The sequence below is a fragment of the Hypanus sabinus genome, chromosome 1, assembly GCF_030144855.1.
Source record: "Hypanus sabinus isolate sHypSab1 chromosome 1, sHypSab1.hap1, whole genome shotgun sequence".
NCBI lineage: Eukaryota > Metazoa > Chordata > Chondrichthyes > Myliobatiformes > Dasyatidae > Hypanus > Hypanus sabinus.
The window spans coordinates 88,035,435-88,057,153 of record NC_082706.1 but is presented as its reverse complement, the minus strand read 5'-3'; the positions used below and the strand labels follow the sequence as shown (position 1 = coordinate 88,057,153).

Sequence of the window (21,719 nt, the reverse complement as noted above, 5' to 3'; positions counted from 1 at the left end):
CTTTGCTCTGTCTACCACAAAAGCTGGAATTTCCCATTTTCATTCTGCTTCCTATTCCCAATCTAACATGTCAGTCCATGGCTTCCTCTATTGTTGTGATGAGGCCACCTTCATACTGGAGGAGCAATAACTCATATTCTGTTTTGGTAGCCTCCAACCTGGTGGCTTGAATATCAATTTCTCTGATTCTGGGTAATTTTGCTCACCTTTCCCCTTTTTTCCCCATTCCCAATTCTGGCTTCCTTCTCACCCTTTCTCTTCTTCTGATCTGCCTATTACCTCCCTCTGCTGTCCCTCCTCCTTCCCTTTCTCCCATGACTTACTCTCTGTACACTTCAAATTCCTTCTTCTTCAGTCCTTTGCCTCTTCCACCTATCACCTCCCAGCTTCTAAATTCATTCACCCTCACCCACCCACGCACTAACCTTTCTCCTCACTTCCTTCACGTATCATCTGCCAGCCTTGCATTCCTTCCGCTCCCCCACTGGCTTATCCCGATTTCTGGTGCCTTCCTTTCCAGTCCTAATGACAAATCTCAGTCCAAAATAACAATTGTTTATTTCTCTCCATCAATGCTACCTTACTTGCTGAGTTCCTACAGCATTTTATGTGTGTTAACCTGAGTGAGTATATTCTGAAATTGTTTAGAAGTAAGATCACAATGTGGTAAATATGAAAATACAAACAGCAACATTTCTGGTAGGTTCCAAAGCAATGAATCGGTTTATCCTCACCATAAGGCATCAAGACATCTCCAGTATCTATTGACCATTCTCAAATGCTAGTGAGAAGATGCTGGAGAGCCAGATTTTTGAACACAGTTGTCCATCTGGTGAAGGTTCTCCCGCTGTCCAGTCAGGAAGGTACTCCAGGATTAATACCCAGCAGCAACAAACAAACAGTACATCATAAACATGAGAAATTCTGCACACAAAGTGCTGGAGGAACTCAACAGGTCAGGCAGCATCAATGGTAATTGACAAACAGTCGATATATCAGGCCGAGATCCTACTTCAGATCGGGAAAGGAAAGAGATAGCTGCCAGAATATAAAGGTGGGGGCGGGGGAGGAGAGGAGAAATTCCACCTCTCCTACCAGGTGGGTAGGAAAGGCAAAAGGCTGAAGAAGAATGTAGCTGATAGGAGAGTGGACCATAGGAGAAAGTGAAGGAGGAGTGGGGAAGGTGAGAAGAGATTAAAGGCCAGAGTTGGGGATAGAAGAGGGGAGAGGGAGGGAAGGAGATATCAATAGTAATAAGGTGATCAGGTTGGAGGCTACCCAGATGGAATATAAGGTTTTGCACCTCCATTCTGAGGGTGGTCTCATCGTGGCACAAGCAGAGGTCACGGACTAACATGTCAGAGCGGGAAAGGGAATCAGATTAAAATGTTTGGCCTCTTTTGGTAGATGGAAGTGTTGGACAAAGCTGTCAGTACTTCTAAAAGGGGATGGAACACAGAATGGAGGGAAAATGCAGGTGACAGTCATGTCTTATTCCTGCTAACCTGTCCCTCTTAGTGTTAAAGGTTGGGAGATTTTGGAGGTGCTGTAGGAGTGGGTAAAGAGAGTGCCATTGTGTATCAGTACTATATCAAGTGCCGGTCCAGAGGGCTGCTTCATCCAGCACGGTGTCAAGCTTCTTATGAATCATTGATACTCCACTCATTCAGGCAAATGGAGAGTTTCTCCACTGCACCATGCCAAGTAGATGATGGGAAGGCCTCTGGGAGTCTGGAGCTGAGTTATGTATAGCAGCACTCCTAGCCTCTGAACTATTCTGAAAACTATAGTACTTTACATGGACAATCTGGTTGAGTTTCTGAGTGATGCTAATCACCAGATTATCAATAGGCCACTCAACAGTGGTAGTGTCACTGAATGTCAAAAGTAGTGATGAAGTCTTTCCCTTAGTTTCACCTGTCACCTGCCAGCATGTACTCCTTCCCCTCCCCCACCTTCTTATTCTGGCTTATTCCCCCTTCCTTTCCAGTTTTGAAGAAGGGTTTTGGTCTGAAACATCAACCATTTTTCCTTCCCATGGATGTTGACTGACCAGCTGAGTTCCTCCAGCATTTTGTATGTATGACTCTGGATTTCCGGCATCTGCAGAATCTCTTGTGTTTAAGTCTTTCTTTTAGTTGGAGATGGCCATTGGCTGCTGTTTTTTAGTATTTTATGGCACAAATATCTCTCGCACCTTATCGACCCATGTCTAATGGTCATTCAGGCTTTGTTGTGTGTGAGCACAGACTGTTTCTCATTAAGTTGCCTGTTTCTGACCGTGTGACAAAACGAAGGTCTTTGAAGCAGCAGCTGAAGGTGACTGGACCCAAGAAACTACCCTGAAGAACTCACTTGCGTTGGTCTGCACCATCCACAACTGGATGATAATGTGTTTAACGGGATCAACAGAATTGTGGATGACACCAAGGTTGGGGTGTAATGGACAGTGAGGAAGATTATCACGGCTTACAGCGGGATCTGGACCAGATGAAAAAATGGGCTGTAAAATGACAGATGGAATTTAATGCGGAGAAGTGTGATGTGTTGCATCAGGGTAGGTCTTGGTACAGTGAATGGTAGGGCACGGAGGAGTGTGGTAGAGCAATAGGATCTGGGAATACAGATCCCAGGGAAAGCGACATCACAGGTTGATACAGTTGTAAAGAAAGCTTTTGACACATTGGCCTTAACTCAAAGTACAGGAGGTGGAAAGTTATGTTGAAGTTGCATAAGATATTGGTGAGGCCTAATTTGGAGTATTGTGTGTAGTTTTGGTAACCTACTTACAGGAAAGATATAAATAAGTTTGAAAGAGTTCAGAGAAAATTTACAAGGATGTTGCCAGGTCTGGAGGACCTGTGTTATAAGGAAAGACAGAATAGGTTAGAACTTTATTCCCTGGAACATAGAAGATTGAGGGGCTATTTGATGAAGGTATACAAAATTATGAGGGGTATAGAGTGGGCACTAAATTTCCTGTTTCTTTATCTGAGGAAAATCTATTAGATTCTGTAGGCTTGTATGCCAGTACTGAAGCTGGTATAGACATCCCATATGTCCGTTTGCTAAGGGCACTGGGGGTGAGGGGAGAGAATGAGTAGAAATCTTTGTACCATTTGCAAGAAGACATGATAATGGACAATGCAGATGCATGCAAGAAGGTTGTCAGAAAGGAAGATTGTAGGAACGGGTGTAGAGTGCAGAATTCTAACATTTGTTACCCTTGTTCAAAGTCTGAAATAAATTTATTATCAAATCAGGTCTGTATGTAATCAAGGTGGCAAAGATAGTAATTAAAGTGCTGAGGAAGCAAATCCTACAGGCTTCTTCAAATGAAGAGAAGCCTCCTCAAGAATACCAGATTAACACACTTAGTATATCTGAATCAGCAGAAGTCTTTCAATTTGGATATTCTTATGGTGCTGGATGTTTGAGTCTACGTTGTGAAGGAAACACAAGACCAGAAACAGAATATTCACAACCTAATGTGTGCAGGTGATATCGTAATCAAGGTAAAAATGTGAAAGTAAGGAGGCGTGTGTCACAGCGCACACCCCCGAGAAACGGCAGACTCTGTCACAGTGGCTGCTGGCGCCGACCGAACACAAGTGCGGTGGACGGCTCCCTCAGTCTCGCTGAGCTCAGGCAACGTCTCGACCCAAGAGTGGAGGAACAGTGACTCCCCGTGAAGAGACGGAAATGAGAGGTTCGGCATAGGAATACCAACAGAGCATCAGAGGCGTGACTGAGCAACACTGCGCAATTCTGCAACATACAGTCAGACTCTGCCTGCAGAGCACAATGGGAGCTCCCCTTTAAATAACTATAGAATGCAGGAAATATGTGCCAGTTACAATAAGCGAGACAAGACCATACAGAAAGCAGCTGGGCTTAACGGCTCTGTGTATTAGTAAATACAGATGCCAAGAAACCAAAAAAGCCCTGACGTCTATGACAAGCTGCAGAGGCCCACAGGGCTCATGACAGTGGCGGCAATGAGGGGGCAGATTGACTACGACGAAACAGGGGTTAAAAAGCCTAATGGTCAAAGTCAAAGTAAATTTATTATCAAGATTTGTGTACTGTATGTCACCATAAACAACCCTGAGATTCATTTTCTTACGGACACTTACAATCAAATTTATGAAAAACTATATGTAAAGACTGACAATCAATGTGTATTAGAAGACAAATAGTGCAATTTTTTAATAATAATAATAATAATACAAAGAACATGAATTGTAGAGTCCTTGAAAGTGAGTCTGTAGGTAGTGGAATCAGTTCAGAGTTGAGGTGAGTGAAGTTATCCACGCCGGTTCAGGAGCCTGATGGTTGTAGTGTAATACCTGTTCCTCAACCTCGTGTTGTGGGACCTAGGATTCCGTACCTCTTGATGTTGGTAACAAGAAGAGAAAATGGCCTAGATGGTGATAGTTAGATCTTCCTCTGCATCCTTTACCTGAAATCTTTACATCATAACCTTTTTGAAGTGGGAGCTGATTATTACATAATGAGGGAGACAGAGTGCAGCTGTAAGCTAGGTGAATCAACAGCTCTAACAGATTAACATGTCAGGATTCTGGAGAGAAACAGAAGCAGAGCCGAGAGGAAGAAGAATTCAAGTCAAGAGAGAGGAAAAAAACTCATGTAATTTTTAAAAAAGGAGAAGAAAGGGTAAAATAAGTAAAAGAGATTTATATTTGACATTTTAATATCTCCTATAAGAATTGATTACATGCAAAAATAAGATTAAATTGTTTACATTGTGTCCCCTTTAGAGTCAAAGACAATTGGCTGTATAAACAATTCTTGTGTCATTAACAGGATCTTTGCACCTTTAATTATCACATCTGTCAAGTTTAATGTCAATTAAAATGCAAGTGCACCAAATTCTTAAAAGTAAAAGGATTGCTAAGAATGAGTTTTTGTTAAGGTACAGTGGGAGGGTTTGGGGAATAATGCGGGGATTTGGGGGTCAGGTTAGAATTTAGGGACAAAGACAAGGGCTAATAAAGAGTCAGGGCCATCAGGATCGGAAGTCCGTACAAGTCTGGAACCTAAAACCCAAGGTGCTCTGTGTTCAAAGATTGACAATCCTAGGGGTCAGATGAAAAAGGCCCAATGGTTAAATGTGTGATTGAAAAGTCATGGTATTGATTCCCAGAGGTAGGCAAGGTCAATGGTCAAAGTCCAGAGGCTGGTGAGTCCAGAGTTAGGGGATGAGTCTTGGCCTGAGACTGGTTGTTGGAGTCCTGATGTCTATAAGTTTGAGAGTCCAGTTTCAGCATCATGAAGTCATCAAAACAACTAAGCAAGAAGAACGGAAGTGGCCTAAACAACAGAAATGGAGATGAAAGCAGACCAGACTGGGTACAGAAACTGCACATCACTGAGTCTTTTCTCGCAATGCATCAGATTCTTTCCCTATCCTAAAGATGGACAGGTTGCAGGTTGATTTTCCATAGCGAGTTGACCTTAATGTGTAGATGAGTGATAGAATTTGGGAGATGTGGGTTGGACTAGGGTAGGATTGTTGCTGATCTGATGGCCAGCATGGTCCCGGGTGAGCAGAAAGGCCTGTTTCCATGTTGTAGCTCTCTATTACTTTTTGTCATGATAGCAAGAGAAGTCTAATAGATTTTTCTGCCGTCCCTTTGGATGGTTTATTTCTCTCACTGTCCTTAGTTTGCTTTCCTCACTCTCCTTTTTTGCTAAGGCTATTTTAATTAAAATGCATTTTATAACTAATTCTTTGTTCACTTTCCCTAACGTTGCTTATCTGGGATCAATATGATATACTTGTTAATACACGTGTTAAGCTCCTTGGATAATTTTTATATCAGCCAGTGTACAAAAATGCAACCTGCTGTTTTTGTCAAAGTTGAAAACATCTGCCAGCAGTCCTCTGATTTTATCATCATAACAGAAAACAATGGAGTGATTGCCATTTGCCTAAGTTGTATCAGTTAACTTGCATGAGCCAGTGAAAGTTGATAATCATCTTTGGAAGGACGAGGTAAAAGTGTTATGAGGGTAACTCGTGTTCCTTCTTGGGGAGCCATGGCTATTTCAGCTTCAGCAAATACAAAAGACACTAGTGTGTCTGGAACACAATGTGACCAAAGCCTCAGAACTTAAGAATAAATTCATCAACATCCAAAGAGATTCTGAGAGCTGAGAATCTGCAGAGGTAATGCTCAATGCTCAAGGTTCTTTCTTGGGGGTTGTCCATAAACTAAACACTGCAGAAACCATTGAATTCTGAAAGGCTCTTCTTGGTGTAACTGCAGATGAAAATAAATGGTAATCTTTTCATAATGTAGCTGGCAAGCTTTGGCACTACCCTATCCAAAGATCATTTTCGGGGTAAGGAATTTTAATTCTACCTCTATTGATCGTCTCATGAGCTGGTGATCTCTCTCTTTGGAACTTACCTGATGCGGCTCTGTGTGTCGGGAGTGTTTTTTATGAAGGTAAAACATGCTTAAACAAATAAATTCACAGAGCACATCAGCACATCTGCTCTGTACCGAACTATTATTCTTCCTTGTCCCGTGGATCATAGTGCTCCATAGCTCTTCTGCCCACATACCTATCCAAACTTCTCCTAAGAGTTAAAATCGAACCCACATCAACCACCTCTGCTGGCAGCTCATTTCATAGTCTCATCACCCACTGAGTGAAGAGCTCCCCGCCTCAAGTTCACCTTAAGTATTATCACCTTTCACGCTTTCTTCCTTTCTGATTTCCACCTAACCGAAGAAAGATGAAGAATAACCCAGGCTTCTTTATCTAAAGCTCATCAAATGGCTGACATTGTGCCAACAAAAGGAAAAAAAAGGCCAATGTCTGACTTGAACACTTGCATTTCCATAGTTGATGCCTGAGGAATGCATTGAATACTTTATTGAACTAATGGTATGATTAACATTTCTTATAAAGATATGCAACTTTTATCCCTGGTACTACGACAGAATTCATTGCTCCAACAATTAATGTTGAACTGAATTTTTCCTCCCAGCTCCTCTGCAAAGCTTATTGGAAAATGTTCCAGTTGAGTTTCTTAAATCCATTGTCAAGCACTTTGAAATCTTACCTTAATTTAACAGGAATCATTCTGAAGCCAGTGACATTTATAAGGTTTGAAAAAGTGCAGTCAGTAATTAGAAACTCCACCCATGTTGATATGTGTTGAGCACATACCAACAGAGTAGTAACATTGGAAATGGTGTGTGTTGGGGTAAAAGAACAGAGAATGCTGGAAATAATAATTGAATGCAGTAGCATCTATAAAGAAGCTCTTTTGGGAGAAACGCCTATGGGGACTAATCCAGCCCCTTCCCTCTATGGTGTAAGTCCATTTGTCTAATCATCTAGTAGTCTAATTTTCATGGTATCACACTGAGACCATTAGGTAAATGCAAAAATTAAAAATCATCAGTGTAGTTTTCCCTTGCAAAGGCTGTTGGAAAATATATTTTTAAAAAATGTAACTAAGTCAGCAGTATTTCAAAAACCAGGGAATAATTGTCCCAATCAGATCTGTATCTTTGATAGAATTGTGTTAAAACCAAAACAATATTGTGGATATTGATTATTTCTCAGAGAACTTTATTAAAACAGATAGGTTAATTTGGCCTTGAGACCGCATGTAATTATTGGTGCGTGGGCTGTGGGAAACTTCAGTATCTGTGTTAAAGCATTATTAATTTGCACACTGTTTGAAACAAGGTCAAGTCTTAATGATGATTTGTGTTTCCTTAATATCATTGAAGAAACCAGTGCTTTCTAAGTGTATATTAATACATTCCTGATTTCTAGATGTGTGGAGGCAATCTCATTCCTGCAATACTGTTGCAATTTTCTGAATTGCTAACACTTCATGTCATAGAATGTGCATGGTTTTGACCTGGTGAGAATGGAAATTAGTTCACAGTGATTCATTTTTACAACAGAAAGGAAGACAATGAATCGTGCCTCAGTCAAATGGTCATCTGCCACTGACAAGACAGTGTTATAGAAAGCTGTACAGCACTTTTTTTTCAAATTTAAGTGTTCAGGTCATAAACAATTGGTAAAGCTAAGCAATGCAACTAGTTACCATAGATTTTGATCTAACAATGCATTGAAATGCAATGGAGAATAGATACTGATAATTTGGAGTATTTCAGTTAGATATAAACAGAAAGACATGCATTTACATATAGCAGCATTCCCAACCTCAGGAGAAGTAGCACAGATGCTGGAAATACAGAGGGATAAACACAAAATACTGAAGGAACTCAGCAGTTCAGGCTGCATCTATGGCGAGGAATAAAGAGTCGATGTTTCGGGCTGAGACCCTTCATCAGAACTGGAAAAGAATAAGAAGGTGGAGAAAGGGGATGGAATATGAGCTGGCAGGTGATAGTTGAAGCCAGATGAGGGGGAAGGTGGGTGGGGCAAGGGTTGGAGTGAGAAGCTGAGGGATGATAGGTGAAAAAAAGCAAAGGGCTGTAGAAGAAGGGTATCTGATAGGGGAAGAGAGTGGACCATTGGGAGAATAGGAACCCCTTCTCCCAAGGCCCACCTTCTTTCTTATTCTGGCTTCGTATCCAGTCCTGATGAAGGATCTTAGCCCAAAATATTGACTGTTGATTCCTCTCCATAGATGCTGCCTGACCTGCTGAGTTCTTCCAGCATTTTGTGTTAATTTTTTCAGGATGTTCTAAGGCACTCAACAGAGCACTCACAATGCCTGCATGGTAATCATCAAATTAACTGTCTTGATGAGGGTTGACTGTGGGATATTTCAACTAGGGCGCAATGGATAGTGGTTTGCAGTTTGCTACTATTTATTACAAAATGGAGCGCATAGGGTATCAACACTTGATCAGCAATGATCCTTTCAAAATCACAATTAATGAATGATTTCCACCACGGCTCCTCCTGATCAGATGGCTTTCATACATTAAATGCAGTCGTATCCAAACCAGAATTACAATCAGCTGTAATATAACTGACATATTGTATGTGGTGAAATTTGTTGTTTTGCAGCAGCAGTACAGTGAAATACATAAAAATAACTATAAATTAGAAAAAGAAATTGATTTAAGTATATAATAGATTAAATAAATAATGCAAAAAGAGAGCAAAAATAATGAAGTAGTGTTCATGGGTTCATTGTCCATTTAGAAATCTGATGGCAGAAGGGAAGAAGCTGTTCCTAAAATATTGAGTGTGTGTTTTCAGGTTCTTATACCTCCTCTCTGATAGTAGTCATGAGCCAATCACGTGACAGCAACACAATGCTTAAAAGCATACAGACAGGGTCAAGGGCTTCAGGAGCTAGAGAGGCCTTGAAATTTACTTGATAGATTGTGGAATCAGTTCACTTTATTAGGGAGAGGGTGTTTTTACTCAGCAGACCGAGTAAACAGGAAAATGTATTGGCAGACTGTCTAATTTCTTTCCTGAGCCCCTCCATCTCTTTAGAAGTGATAATTACAAGCTATTGGCATTGGATTGCCTTGTCTGCAGGGATCATGCCATCAGGAGCCTGATAACTTTCGTTTGAATGTTGAGTGTAATTTTACAGCTCAGTGGTCAAGCTGGAGCTTTGGCTGGGGTCATATGGAGTGGACTGTTATCATACCTCATTACTTCTGTGAATTGCTTCCTCTATTTTACAGCTTCTCCTGTTTGTTTTGGACGGACTGCGTCACACAAATGAAAGTGGTTAGTTTCCACCTGTGCATCAGGCATGTCATCTTCCACGATTTATCAGATACATGAGTGGTATCATTCTGACCACCTTGGGGAACCACATGACTTGTGAATTCCAATTAGTTTTCCAAACGTCATTTAGACTAGAGCTTAAATCCTAGGTTTCCGGTCAAGTTACTGGTCCAGCGGGCTTCTGTGTCACAAATGCTGGTGAGAGGTGATGATGAGATCCTGATGTATCGGGAGATATTTGTCCTCATTATTGTGCTGAACTTCTCATCAGGTTCTGCACTGGGCAGTTGCAGTGGGGTAAATATCAGGCAGCAAGGGAACCGAGGAGTTAAAGGAAACCCAAGGGTCTCTGCGCCCATTTTTATTGCAGTATTTCATTGCTTATCACTCATGTGATTTACATAGAAACTTAGAAAATAGGTGCAGGAGTAGACCATTTGGCCCTTCGAGCCTGCACGGACATTCGGTATGATCATGGCTGATCATCCAACTCAGAACCCTGTACCTGCTTTCTCTCCATACCCCCGATCCCTTTAGCCACAATGGCCATATCTAACTTCCTCTTAAATATAGCCAATGAACCGGCCTCAACTGTTTCCTGTGGCAGAGAATTCCACAGATTCACCACTCTCTGTGTGAAGAAGTTTTTCCTCATCTCGGTCCTAAGAGGCTTCCCCATTATCGTTAAACTGTGACCCCTCGTTCTGGACTTCCCCAACATCGGAAACAATCTTCCTGCATCTAGCCTGTCCAATCCTTTAGAATCCCTTTAGAATTTTATACAAATTTTATATGTATAAATTTTATATGTATATATAAATTTATTTTGGTGCATTATACTGTACCAAAAAGTACACAGGAGGATACACCCAGTTACCTCTTGTACTTAATAAAGCGGCCAGTGAGTGTATGTTTGTGGTCTTCTGCTGCTGTAGCCCGTCCACTTCAAGGTTTGACATGTTCTGCGTTCCAAGGTGCTCTTCTGCACACCACTGGGTTATTTGAGTTACTGTCGCCTTCCCGTCAGCTTGAACCAGTCTGGCCATTCTCCTCTGACCTCTTTCATTAACAAGGCATTTTCACCCACAGAACTGCTAATCACTGGATTTTTTTTTTGTTTTGTTTTTTTTTGCACCATTCTCTGTAAACTCTAGAGAATGTTGTGTGTGAAAATTCCAGGAAATCGGCAATTCCTGAGATACTCAAATCACCCCATCTGGCACCAATAATTGTTCAATGAAATTTACATACACCATGTACTACTCTGAGGTTCATTTTCTTGTGGGCAATCACAATACTCACAGTAGAATCAATGAATGACCATACCCAAAAGGGTGAACGATAACCAATGAAAAAAACAACAAACTACAAATACAAAAGCAAAGAGAAAAAAAAAGAAATAAGTAAGCAAGAAATATTGAGAACATGAGATGAAGAGTCCTTGAAAGTAAGTCTAGTTCAGTCGCAACAGTTCAGCATTGTAGTGAGTGAAGTCAAGTAACATTATCCCCTCTCCTTCAAGAACCTGATTATTGAGGATTAAAAACTGTTCCTAAAACTGGTGGTGTGGGTCCTGAGGCTCTTGTATCTTCTTCCTGATGGTAGCGGTGAGAATAGAGTATAGCCTGGAGTGGGGGTGTTCTTCATAATGGATGCTGTTTCCATTCAACAGTGCTCCTTGTAGATGTGCTCAGTGTTGGGGAAGGCTTTATCCGTGATGGACTGGGCCGAATCCACTATTTTTTTGCAGGATTTTCTATACAAGGACATTAGTGTTTCCATTTCAGGCCATGATGCAACCGGTCAATAAATTCTCCACCATATATCTATAGAAGTTTGCCAAAGTCTTAAATGATATGCTGGTAATCGTCTAAGAAAGTAGAGGCGCTGCTGTGTTTTCTTCATAGTGACACTTACGTGCTGGACTCAGGACAGATCCTCTGAAATGATAGCACTGAGGAATTTAAATTTGCTGACCATGATCCTCCAAAGATGACTGTCTCATGTACCTCCAGTTTCCTCCTCCTGAAGTCAGCCCCTTGGTCTTCCTGCCATTGAGAGGTTGTTGTTGCGCTACCACTCAGCCAGATTTTTAATTTCCCTCCTGTATGCTGATTCATCACAACTTTTCATTAGTGGTGTTGTCAGCATACTTAAATCTGGAATTGGAGATGTGCTTAGCCTCACAGTTATTATTATAAAGTGAGTAGAACAAAGGGCTAAGCACACAGCCTTGTAGTGTGTCTGTGTTGAGGAAGTTTGTGGAGAAGATGATCCAAATTGACTGGGGTCTGCAAGTGAGGAAATCAAGAATCCAGCTGCACGAGGAAGCATCGAGGCCTAGCATTTGAGGCTCATTGAAGCTGTCATCAATGTAGAGCATCCTGATGCATGCATCTTCTCTGTCCAGATGTTCCAGATTGAGTGAAGATCCTATTAAATGGCATCTGCTGTGATTCTGTTGTGCCAATAGGCAAACTGGACCCAAATCACCTCTTGAGCAGGAGTTGATGTGTTTCATCACCTACGTCTCAAAGCACTTCATCACAGTAGATGTAAGTACTACTGGATGATAGTCATTGATGCAGGTTACCGTGCTCTTCTTAGGTACCGGTGTAATTAAACCCTTTCTGAAGCAATTGGGCATCTCAGATTCCTGAAGCAAGAGATTAAAAATGTCAGTTTACACTGCAACCTGTTGATCAGCACAGTCTTTAGTATATGGGCAGGTAACCCGTCTGGGCCGGGTCTTTTCACAGGATCACACTCTTGAAGGATGTTCTCACATCAGGCTCAGGGACTGAAATCAATGGAGGCTGTGGGAGTTCATGAAGCTTCCTCCATGTTTTGATGGTGAAGGTGAGCATATAAGAGATTGGGCTCATCAGCAGGTGATGCCACCTATGTTGCTTGGTTTCACTTTTTAGGAGGTGATAGCATTCAAGTTTGGTCTGGAACTGCCACTTTGCCCATAGATCATACCTGGACCTCTTCTATTTAACTTAGTCACCAGGCCTGAGTGCCATTAATCTCATGGTTCATCCAGGGCTTCTAGTAAGGGAAGACTGAACAATTTTGTGGGGTCACACTCATCTACAACTGCTTTAATAAAGTCTGTGATAACCGTGGCGTACTCATTCAGATCCTCTGAATCCTTGAACACAACCCAATCTACCAACTCGAAGCAATCTTGCAGCCACTTAGCCGTCCGTGACCACTTTTTTGTTGTCCTTATCTCTGTGGCCTTGCTCTCTGGCCTCTGCCTGTATGCTAGACTTTCCTAATCGCAGTGTAACAAAGTCACTTGGATACATTTCTTCCCACTCTATGTTTGGTGGGAACAATAAATGAGCCCCTTGAACATGTCGACATGTTTTTATGCAATGAGTTGCTGCCACATGATCGGCGGATTAGATATTGGCATTAATGAGCAGGTGTGCAGGTGTATCTGACATAGTTCCCACTGAGTGAATGTTGAAGGCTTATGCTCCCTAAATTGTGCTTGCTGAATTTTGGACCAGTTTGACTCTTGTCTTCTTAATCGCTTCTTCTTGAAAGTGGGCTTGAAAGATTAATATACGGTCTGCCTTTGCGTAAGCTTATCCATCTTACAGTCAGGATGGGATGAAGTGACTTTGTTTTGAGGGGTAGTTGGCTTGAGTTTCTATTTCTAGGTACATTCTCCCATGGTGTTTAAATCCATGGGTTTGATGTCACTGTTACTTCCATTGCCATGGCAACATAATTTTATCTGCACTAAAGTGCAGCATATGGACTGTAAAATTTAAAGAGGAGTGTGATGAGTCTTGTGCCAGCTTAGTGCTGAGGAGCTGGAGGAACTGATATGGTCACTCAAATTGGCCTCTCTGCCTGTTCCTCTGCATTGTCCATAACCCACTGTTCAGAAGCAGATCATTGCAAGTAATAGTAACTGGGCACAGAACTACTGTAAGAACAATGGCAGGGTGATATTTCATAGATGGAAATATTTTAATGTGGGATCGCTGCTTCTGTTGATCTGAAAACCAATTATTCATTCTGACTAGTAAATTAATCAGTATCTTATATTTGCTATCTATCCAAGTATTGTTTCCTTCAGACAACTAGACTGTGGAGAAACTAATGTTTTAATTATGAATTGATTTTTTTAAAGCAGGAAAGGTGCCAAGGTTGGTATAGTTCAATAACTTTTCAAAGTTCAAAGTAAATTTTATTATCAAAATAAATCTATGTCACCATATACAACCCTGAGATTAATTTCCCTGTGGGTATTCTGAGCAAATCAATAGAATAGTAACTATAACGGGAGCAATGACAGATCAACCAGAGTGCAGAAGACAACAAATTGTGCAAATGCAAATTTAGATAAATAGCAAAAAAATTAATAAGAACATGAGATAATAAGATAAACAATCCTTAGAGTGAGATCATTGGTTGTAGGAACATTTTAATGATGGGGCAAGAGAGTGTAGTTATCCCCTTTTATTCAAGACACTGATGTTGAGGGGTAGTAACTGATTTTTAACTTAGTGGTGCGAGCCCTTGGGCTCTTGTACCTTCTATCTGATGGTAGCAGCGAGAAGAGAGTATGACCTGGGTGCTGGGGATCTCTGATGATGGACGCTGCTTTCCTGTGACAGTGGTTGATGTAGATGTTCTGAAGTTATTGAATGATTCAGACCTTTCATCTAGCACCCGTTTGGACTAATCCTTCATGAAACCCAAATTCCACTCTGAAATGAGTTCATCATTAAGTGGAACTAGCCAAACATAACTATAAGAAAATAGTATGTAAAAAAAATGACTAAAGCTCACCAGGCCTGAGAGTCCTGAACAAAGTTTGATGTAGTATTTCCTCCTATCCAGTAGAGATAATTTTAACTTTGAGCAGAGATACAAAATTGGCAACATCAACTTGGCCACAATAAACACCTCTCCGGATTTTCAGTTTCAATGGGAAAATAGGAGAGACAGGTGAATTAATATTGCCACTTTTATAGAATCAGCACCAAAAAATTAAAGAGGTCAACACCATCCTAAAAAAAAACTTGGAAAGACATTCCCTAAAATACAGTGCTAGAAAGGGAATTACCAGTTCAAATGATCTTTGGAAATTAAAGCTTCCAAAAAGGAACACATTGCAAGCAAACAAAATGTCAAGTAAATATTTATCTAAACATGCCGGCTTTATTGGGATCGCTATTGCTTACTGTGGTTGAGGTGTCAATACATGAGGAGTAAAGATGTTTTATACAGGAGTGAAAGCATTACTATTTCAGGGGCAACTAACATTTTCATCAATGGATGGAAAATAACAAAAGAAAATAGAGTTAAAGGCTCCTTGTTGGAGCTGATTATTTCCGTTCTGGAAATGTCTTCCCTGCTCTCGTTGTTGTGCACAAGATTAATCCACTGTCCTTTCCCCATTCAAAATGTTTGCTCACAAACATTGGCCATCAATCATTCATTTCATGCTAGATTTCTTTTCCTGATTATAGTACTCAACTTCACCTGATGGCACAGGTGTTCTGGGCGAGAACCATTTTGGATGGGAGACCAACAAGATATCAACCTTGCCAAACTCAAAGTAAATTTATTATCAAAGTATAGTACATATTTGTACAAATAATACCTTGAGATTAATTTTATTGCAGGCATACACAGGAAGATAAAGAGTTACAATAGCATTTATGAGAAATATGAACAAAGATTGACAAACAACCAATGTGCAAAAGACAAATTATGTAAATTAAAAATAAATCAATAAATAATGCAGAGAACATGAGTTGTGGAGTCCTTGAAAGTGAGTCTGCAGGATGTGGAATCAGTTCAGAGTTGAGCTGAGTGAAGTTATCCATGCTGGTTCAGGAGGCTGATAATTGTAGGGTAATAAAATAACCTCCCTATTCATGATAACTCCACTGAGTGAAGTTATCCATACCGGCTGAGGAGCCTGATGGTTGTAGTGTAATAAACTGGCTCCCTATTCATGATCATTTCAATTCTTAATTATAATGAATAAGATTTTTTTCTTGAAGAAGCAGAGGATCATTGATCAAGGTATTCATTAGAACTGAATTATATGTCCTTGGCTATTGGATAATTTTGTGCTTGGCCATGTGTTGCAGAAGTGACACCAACCATTGAGTAAGCCAATACATTAGTGAAATCATGGGATTAATTTCACTTGAACAAAAGAAACGTTTTGGGAGGCGAGTCAAATGCAATTGGATAGACATTGCTTACCTCTGATTTCCTGCAGTCCGCAGGGATGTCACTTTCAGGTTCCCTTCAAAAGAAAAATATCTTGGATGTACTCCGAATCTCAGCAGTGAAGAAACAATTCATTGCCTTTCCACAGGTGATCATGCTACACAATCTGGTTGGTGAGATCTGAGAAGTTATCGAACTAATGATATAAACCTGCATCTCTCTCCAGAAGTGAGGTTATAATGAGATTCTCTGGAGCATTCGCTGCTGAATAGCAGCACAACCTGATTTTGTTTAATTCATTATTCAGCAGAAAAAACTGAGGACATGGTTCCGGTAAACAGGTGACAATCCAATGAAAAACCAGCAGTCACTATACATTTGTGCAATCTTTCATAGACATAAAACACAATCATTCCCAATCTATTTTACTGGATTAACAAGGTCTCGCATACTTAACATTAAATGATTACAAATGCTTTTTTCACTGTGATGTACATAACTGAAAAAATGAAATGAAGATTGGTACTACCTATGTGATTTATCCATCGTGTGCTGTTTTAGACATTTGTTTGTAGCATGGTTATACTTATATTTATGGGTCTTTTTTGAATGCCTTTAAAAATTCCTTTTCCGATTCTATCACAATGGTCATAATATTTGACTCCTGTTTTCAGGCTTTCTTTCCCTCAATATTGTCTCCCTTGTCACTCTCATCGCTGCGTTTGCATTCTTTCCCACACCCTCCATACACTCCAAATGTTGCCTCTCGTCAGTCTGAAGAGCCCTTGAGATAATCTTAGAGTGTCAATGGAATCAGATGTACTTCTAATCTTTAAATCCTATCTAATAACACCACAGGAATTTCAAATGTTGTAAATCAAGAGCTTAGAACACAGACCTAAAATTAATTTCAGAGTTCACCCATATCCTTTGTGTTATTGCTAGCTTCGACCTGTGAATGCCAGTTCTCTTTACAAATGTGAATGAACGGCATTGGGAATTCACTGAGCTGAATGAAATCCCAAAGCCTGTAGTCTCATAGATTAGTTGGAAACAGTCCACTATTTAAGCAAAAAAAAACCTATAGATTACAAAACTTGTTCAATCTCTTGCACGGCTTCATTTTCTTTGAACAAAGATAGACTCAGTCTTGTGGTGAATTTGAATTACATTCTGTTCATACTTAGTTGTTGCATTTTGAAAAATAATTCTGTATCATGAGTTGTAATTCAAAAAAGTCCTTTGTATGTGAACTCTGTATTGGTCTTCTCCATATGTTTGCTCTTCAAAGCTTGCAGTCACTATTGTAACATGTCTTGTAAGACATTTGAACAGGTTAGCATATTGAATTTAGTGTGAACAGAAAAGTCATAGCCGCCTCCCTGATTGCATCTAGCGCTACAGAAACCAAGGTTAACATTGAAAACTACTTTACAAATATGATCCATTATTGTTTTAATTAGAGCATCAATCAATGGGTTTTGCTGTAGCAAGGCTTTAATAGATTGAGTACCTGCCTAGGAATGTCCTAATATGGCGATGTTTCCTCGTAATAATGGATGTGAAAATGTCAGTCTGCACTCTGAAACTGCTTAGATACAATCACTAGCAGTTAGTTATGTTTTGTATAAAAACGGTAGAGTGAAAAATAGCCACCTCCAGTTCTGTTTTTAGTTTTCTCTTCGTTGTTTATCCCAGCACTTATTGGCAGGAGCAATCTGTTGAGAATGAGATACTGAATTCTAACCAAATCCATCAAACTGTATATCTGTATCCAAAGGAAATTTCTATCTTAGTCATTATTATCTCCTGTCGCCTATTTATCTCATGCTCCATTTGTACTTCTGAATATGGTTTTCAGTAGATGTTAATTTTTGTTGTAATTTATGGTTTTATGTGATTGCTCATGGAAATAAATTATTGGCTTTATCAAACAATGGTTTCAGATTTGTGTCTTTATTTTATATACAATACATTTATCTGTTATACGAGAAGCAACATAAAAGCCAGTTGATGATGTACAAACCATCACCTTTAACACACTATATAAAAGTGTCACCTTTAGACCTCAATTTCTCAAATAACTGCAACTGGCTTATTATTGTGAAAGTATTTGACATTATGTAACATTACCCAATTAAATTAATTTCAATTAAACAAAGTTTTGGAAGCAAGCCAAATAAAGCTGCTTAAAAGTAAAACAAGCATCTGTATATTACTGCGCCAGCAGCACTCTCCTCAGCTACTGTGAATTTTAAATGCCAGTTAAAAAAAATATAAAGGCACTATATAGAATGTGGGATAGCTTAAAGAACATATGCAATAAAATCATATTTTTGGACATGCCCATTTAAAATAGGTATATTATATGGAACATAGAATAGTACAACACAGGAACAAGACCTTTGGCCCTGCAATGTTGAGCTAAACCAATTAAATTAGAAATCAAATGGCCAAATAAACTAATCCCTTTTGTCCGTACCGTTCCATTTATGCACCAAGTGTTCTCATACACAGAATACTCCTGAAGCCCCGAGGATGAAGGCTAATGACCTCTGATGTCAGTGAGTCATGGGGTCAAAGGTCAGTGTGGGGCCGGTCCAGAGGCCTAATGTCAACAGGTCTGGATGTTGGATTCCAGTGATCTCTGAGAATGGAGATTGGGTTGGCAGGCACTGAGGATGAAGACCAGTGATCCCAGAGGTCAAGGAACACACACAGTTGGTAGGTCTCAAGGACAGGGTTGATGATCCCCAATGGGGAGTGGGGGGGCAGCAGGGTAGATGGTAAGAATGGGCTGTACTTGTCTTGGAGTATGTTGGCCATTACTGTTCTGCTGAGCAATCAGCTGATGAATGGTCTCAGCCAGAAATGTCAACTCTTTATTCTTTTCCTTAACTGCCTTACCTGCTGACTTCTTCCACCATTTTGTGTGTGCATTAGTCTGGATTTCCAGCATCTGCAGAACCTTTTGTGTTTATTTTGGTTTCTTCATTTGATTGCCTTATCTGAAAAATCCATTTTTCTTCCGACTAAGTATCAATCTACCATTGCTGACTACTTCTAACTCAGATTAAGTTCAAAATTCACATCAGGTTTAGTCTCCTTCCCCATATCCAATCCATCAGAAACATGTATTACTTTCCCCTCTAAAAGTTGTCTGTCTCGTCTATCTCTTTCCCAATCCATGCATTTACCAGTTAACTCCAGTATCTCCTTTGCATCTTTTGAGTTCTATCCTTCATTAAATATGAGATCCAGAGTAACTTCCACGAAAGATCGCCTTCCTCTCTGTTCCTGTATCTTCAGCTTCCCCAAGCCCAGTAAAAGCAGTAACAAACACTCTAGTGTTCAACACAACCAGAACCTCTTAAAAACACTCAGCAGATCAGAAGGCGAAGGGCCTTTCTTTCACCTAATGACTGCTTTTTCAATACATTAGCCATTTTGGCAACAATTTATTCAGTCACTACTGTCATCTTCTGCAATATCATCGTGATATTTCTTACACAAAGCTCACATGTTTACATTTTCATTCCACTTCCTGTCCTTTGCCCATTGGTTCATTAAAGAGCTCTTATTTGAGTCTCTCATCTTAAACAGAGAAGTAAAATTAAGAACTCACATTTTGGACAAACAACCTTTATGATGAAAAACAATAGTATGATGATCTTGAATTTTGAATGATGATTTCGTTAAAATCTCTACTTTATTCTGAAGTAAATTGATGAGCCTTGGTTTCTCTGGGCATTTAAAAGAAACACATACGGATGTAATCTTAACAGCAAAATATGTTACAAAGTGGAAAAACTTATCCTTACATCCAAATCTTGAATATGCTTAGAACTCTTTTAAGAATTAGGTTGGTTTACTTTCTTAGAAACAAACACTTTTATTTCCTGTCAACCATAACAAATTTTAACAGTTAAAAATAATGGTCAAAGACATTTATAATCAAGACAGACTAAATATTTCCAAAACCCGAAGTGTAGAAAATCACAGTAATGCTCACTCTTCACAGTGAGCAATTTGTTACGGAACGATGTAAAAATACAAAGAAAGAGCCCCCGTGGTTGATGAAGGTTGGTCTGCATTCTGTTAATGACATCATTGATAGGTCCTTGGTCTGCCTGTCTGCATACGATGTGGCAGGTTAACATAAGTGTCTTGATTTTCTGCAGCTCTGCAACTTCTGTGGTCAGAGGTGGTACCAAAGGCATAGCTGTTTTGGTTGGCTCTTCTTTGCTGTTAGTCGAGAGTGATGTTAGAATTGTTTTTCAGGCACCAGCAAATACCAAACATTGTCTGAACCATTTTTTAAAATAAAGTGAATAATTAATTTCTATGAATAGTCACTGTTCATAATAGGAACACACACTATATTGATAAACTCAGAGACAGATTCAATTCAAGTGAAGAGTGAGTAGCTCTTTGTTAAGTTTAGGTTGTATTCCAGCTGTACTCTCTCAATTAGTCTATTCTTTTCTGAGAGAATTATTTATTAATGTAATAAACATTAAGAAAAAAATAATGTAATAAGATTAAGAATTTATGGAGTAATTTGTTTGTATAATTGTTGTTCATGCAGGATAAGAAAGGTTAAAAGAGGAGGCACTTTATTCAATGTTATTTGGGTGGCACAGTAGCACTGCAGTTAACACAACACTATTACAGCACCAGCCAGCTGGGTTCAACTCTCACTGCTGTCTGTAAGGTGTTTGCACATTCTGCCCCTGACCTCCAGGTACTCCAGCTTACGCACGTCCCAAAGACATAAAGATCAGTAGCTTAACTGGGTTACATGGGTGCAACTGGGCGGCAATAGATCATTGCATTGGAATGGCCAGTTGCAGTGCTATATTTCTTAATAAAATAAAGAAAATAAGATGGAGATAAATTACTTTTTGGGAGATTGAGGGCCATAGGGATCTATTTCAGGAGGAGTAGGTCTGGCATGATCATATTCAATGCTGGCGCCGGCTGAAGAGTCCTGGTGCCTGCCTCACCCCCTTTTCCTTGAGTTCCTGAGATCTCGCTGAACGCTGTCACAGATGTACTAATGACAGAGTTTTCTAGAAAGCAGTTAATGCTCAGAGCCAGGATGATTTTGCCCCTAACCATATGTCTTTGGAATGTGTTAGGAAGAGCTGTGGCATCTCAACTAATTTGGCATGTCAGAGTTCAGAAAATGAATGACCTCAGGCAGTGGAGCAAACATGACAGCCGATGCTTCATTACGTTGAGAAAAAATGATAAGAGCTGCTCGCTCTCACCATTTGCCTGTTGGTGCATCAACTATTCATTGCCTTCCAGCATGTGGCATCTGGCCGTTGGATTAAATTAGTCTTTCATTAACTTCTGCAGCTCACACTCAAGGCAACATCATTGCGTCTCAGACAGAAAACAAGGGGTCCAATAAAGCAGTTGACGAGTGTTTTGTGGACCCCAGGACAACGCCGTTGATCCCACTATGGGCTAAGTTCTCTTGGATGCTGACTTTAACAAGATTTGGATAGTCAAAGGATTTAGGGATCAGGTGTTGAGTGGATGAAGGGAAACAACAGCATATAAATGACAAAGCACATTGGTGGGATTGTCTCGCCTACTCTTACATTAGATTAACTTTATTTATCACATGTACATCGAAATATCAAAACATACAGTGAAATGCATCTTCTTTGTATCAACGTCAACCCTCCCAGAGTGAGGGTTGTGTGTAGGGCAGGCACTAGTGTCACCATGCTTCTGACAAGAACAGTACATGTCCACAGCTCACCAACCCTAAC

General features: G+C 40.0%; 1 protein-coding gene across 1 annotated transcript in view; it reads right to left on the bottom strand.

Annotated features, from left to right (window-relative positions):
• Positions 1-5,012: 5,012 nt before the first annotated feature.
• Positions 5,013-21,719, bottom strand: part of LOC132395219 (CD226 antigen-like) — a 67,188-nt gene continuing 50,481 nt past the window's right edge. The window contains exon 6 of the mRNA XM_059971509.1: positions 5,013-20,178. Coding sequence (XP_059827492.1) covers positions 20,041-20,178 — 138 coding nt within the window. The 3' untranslated portion in view covers positions 5,013-20,040. The remainder of the gene's footprint in view (positions 20,179-21,719) is intronic.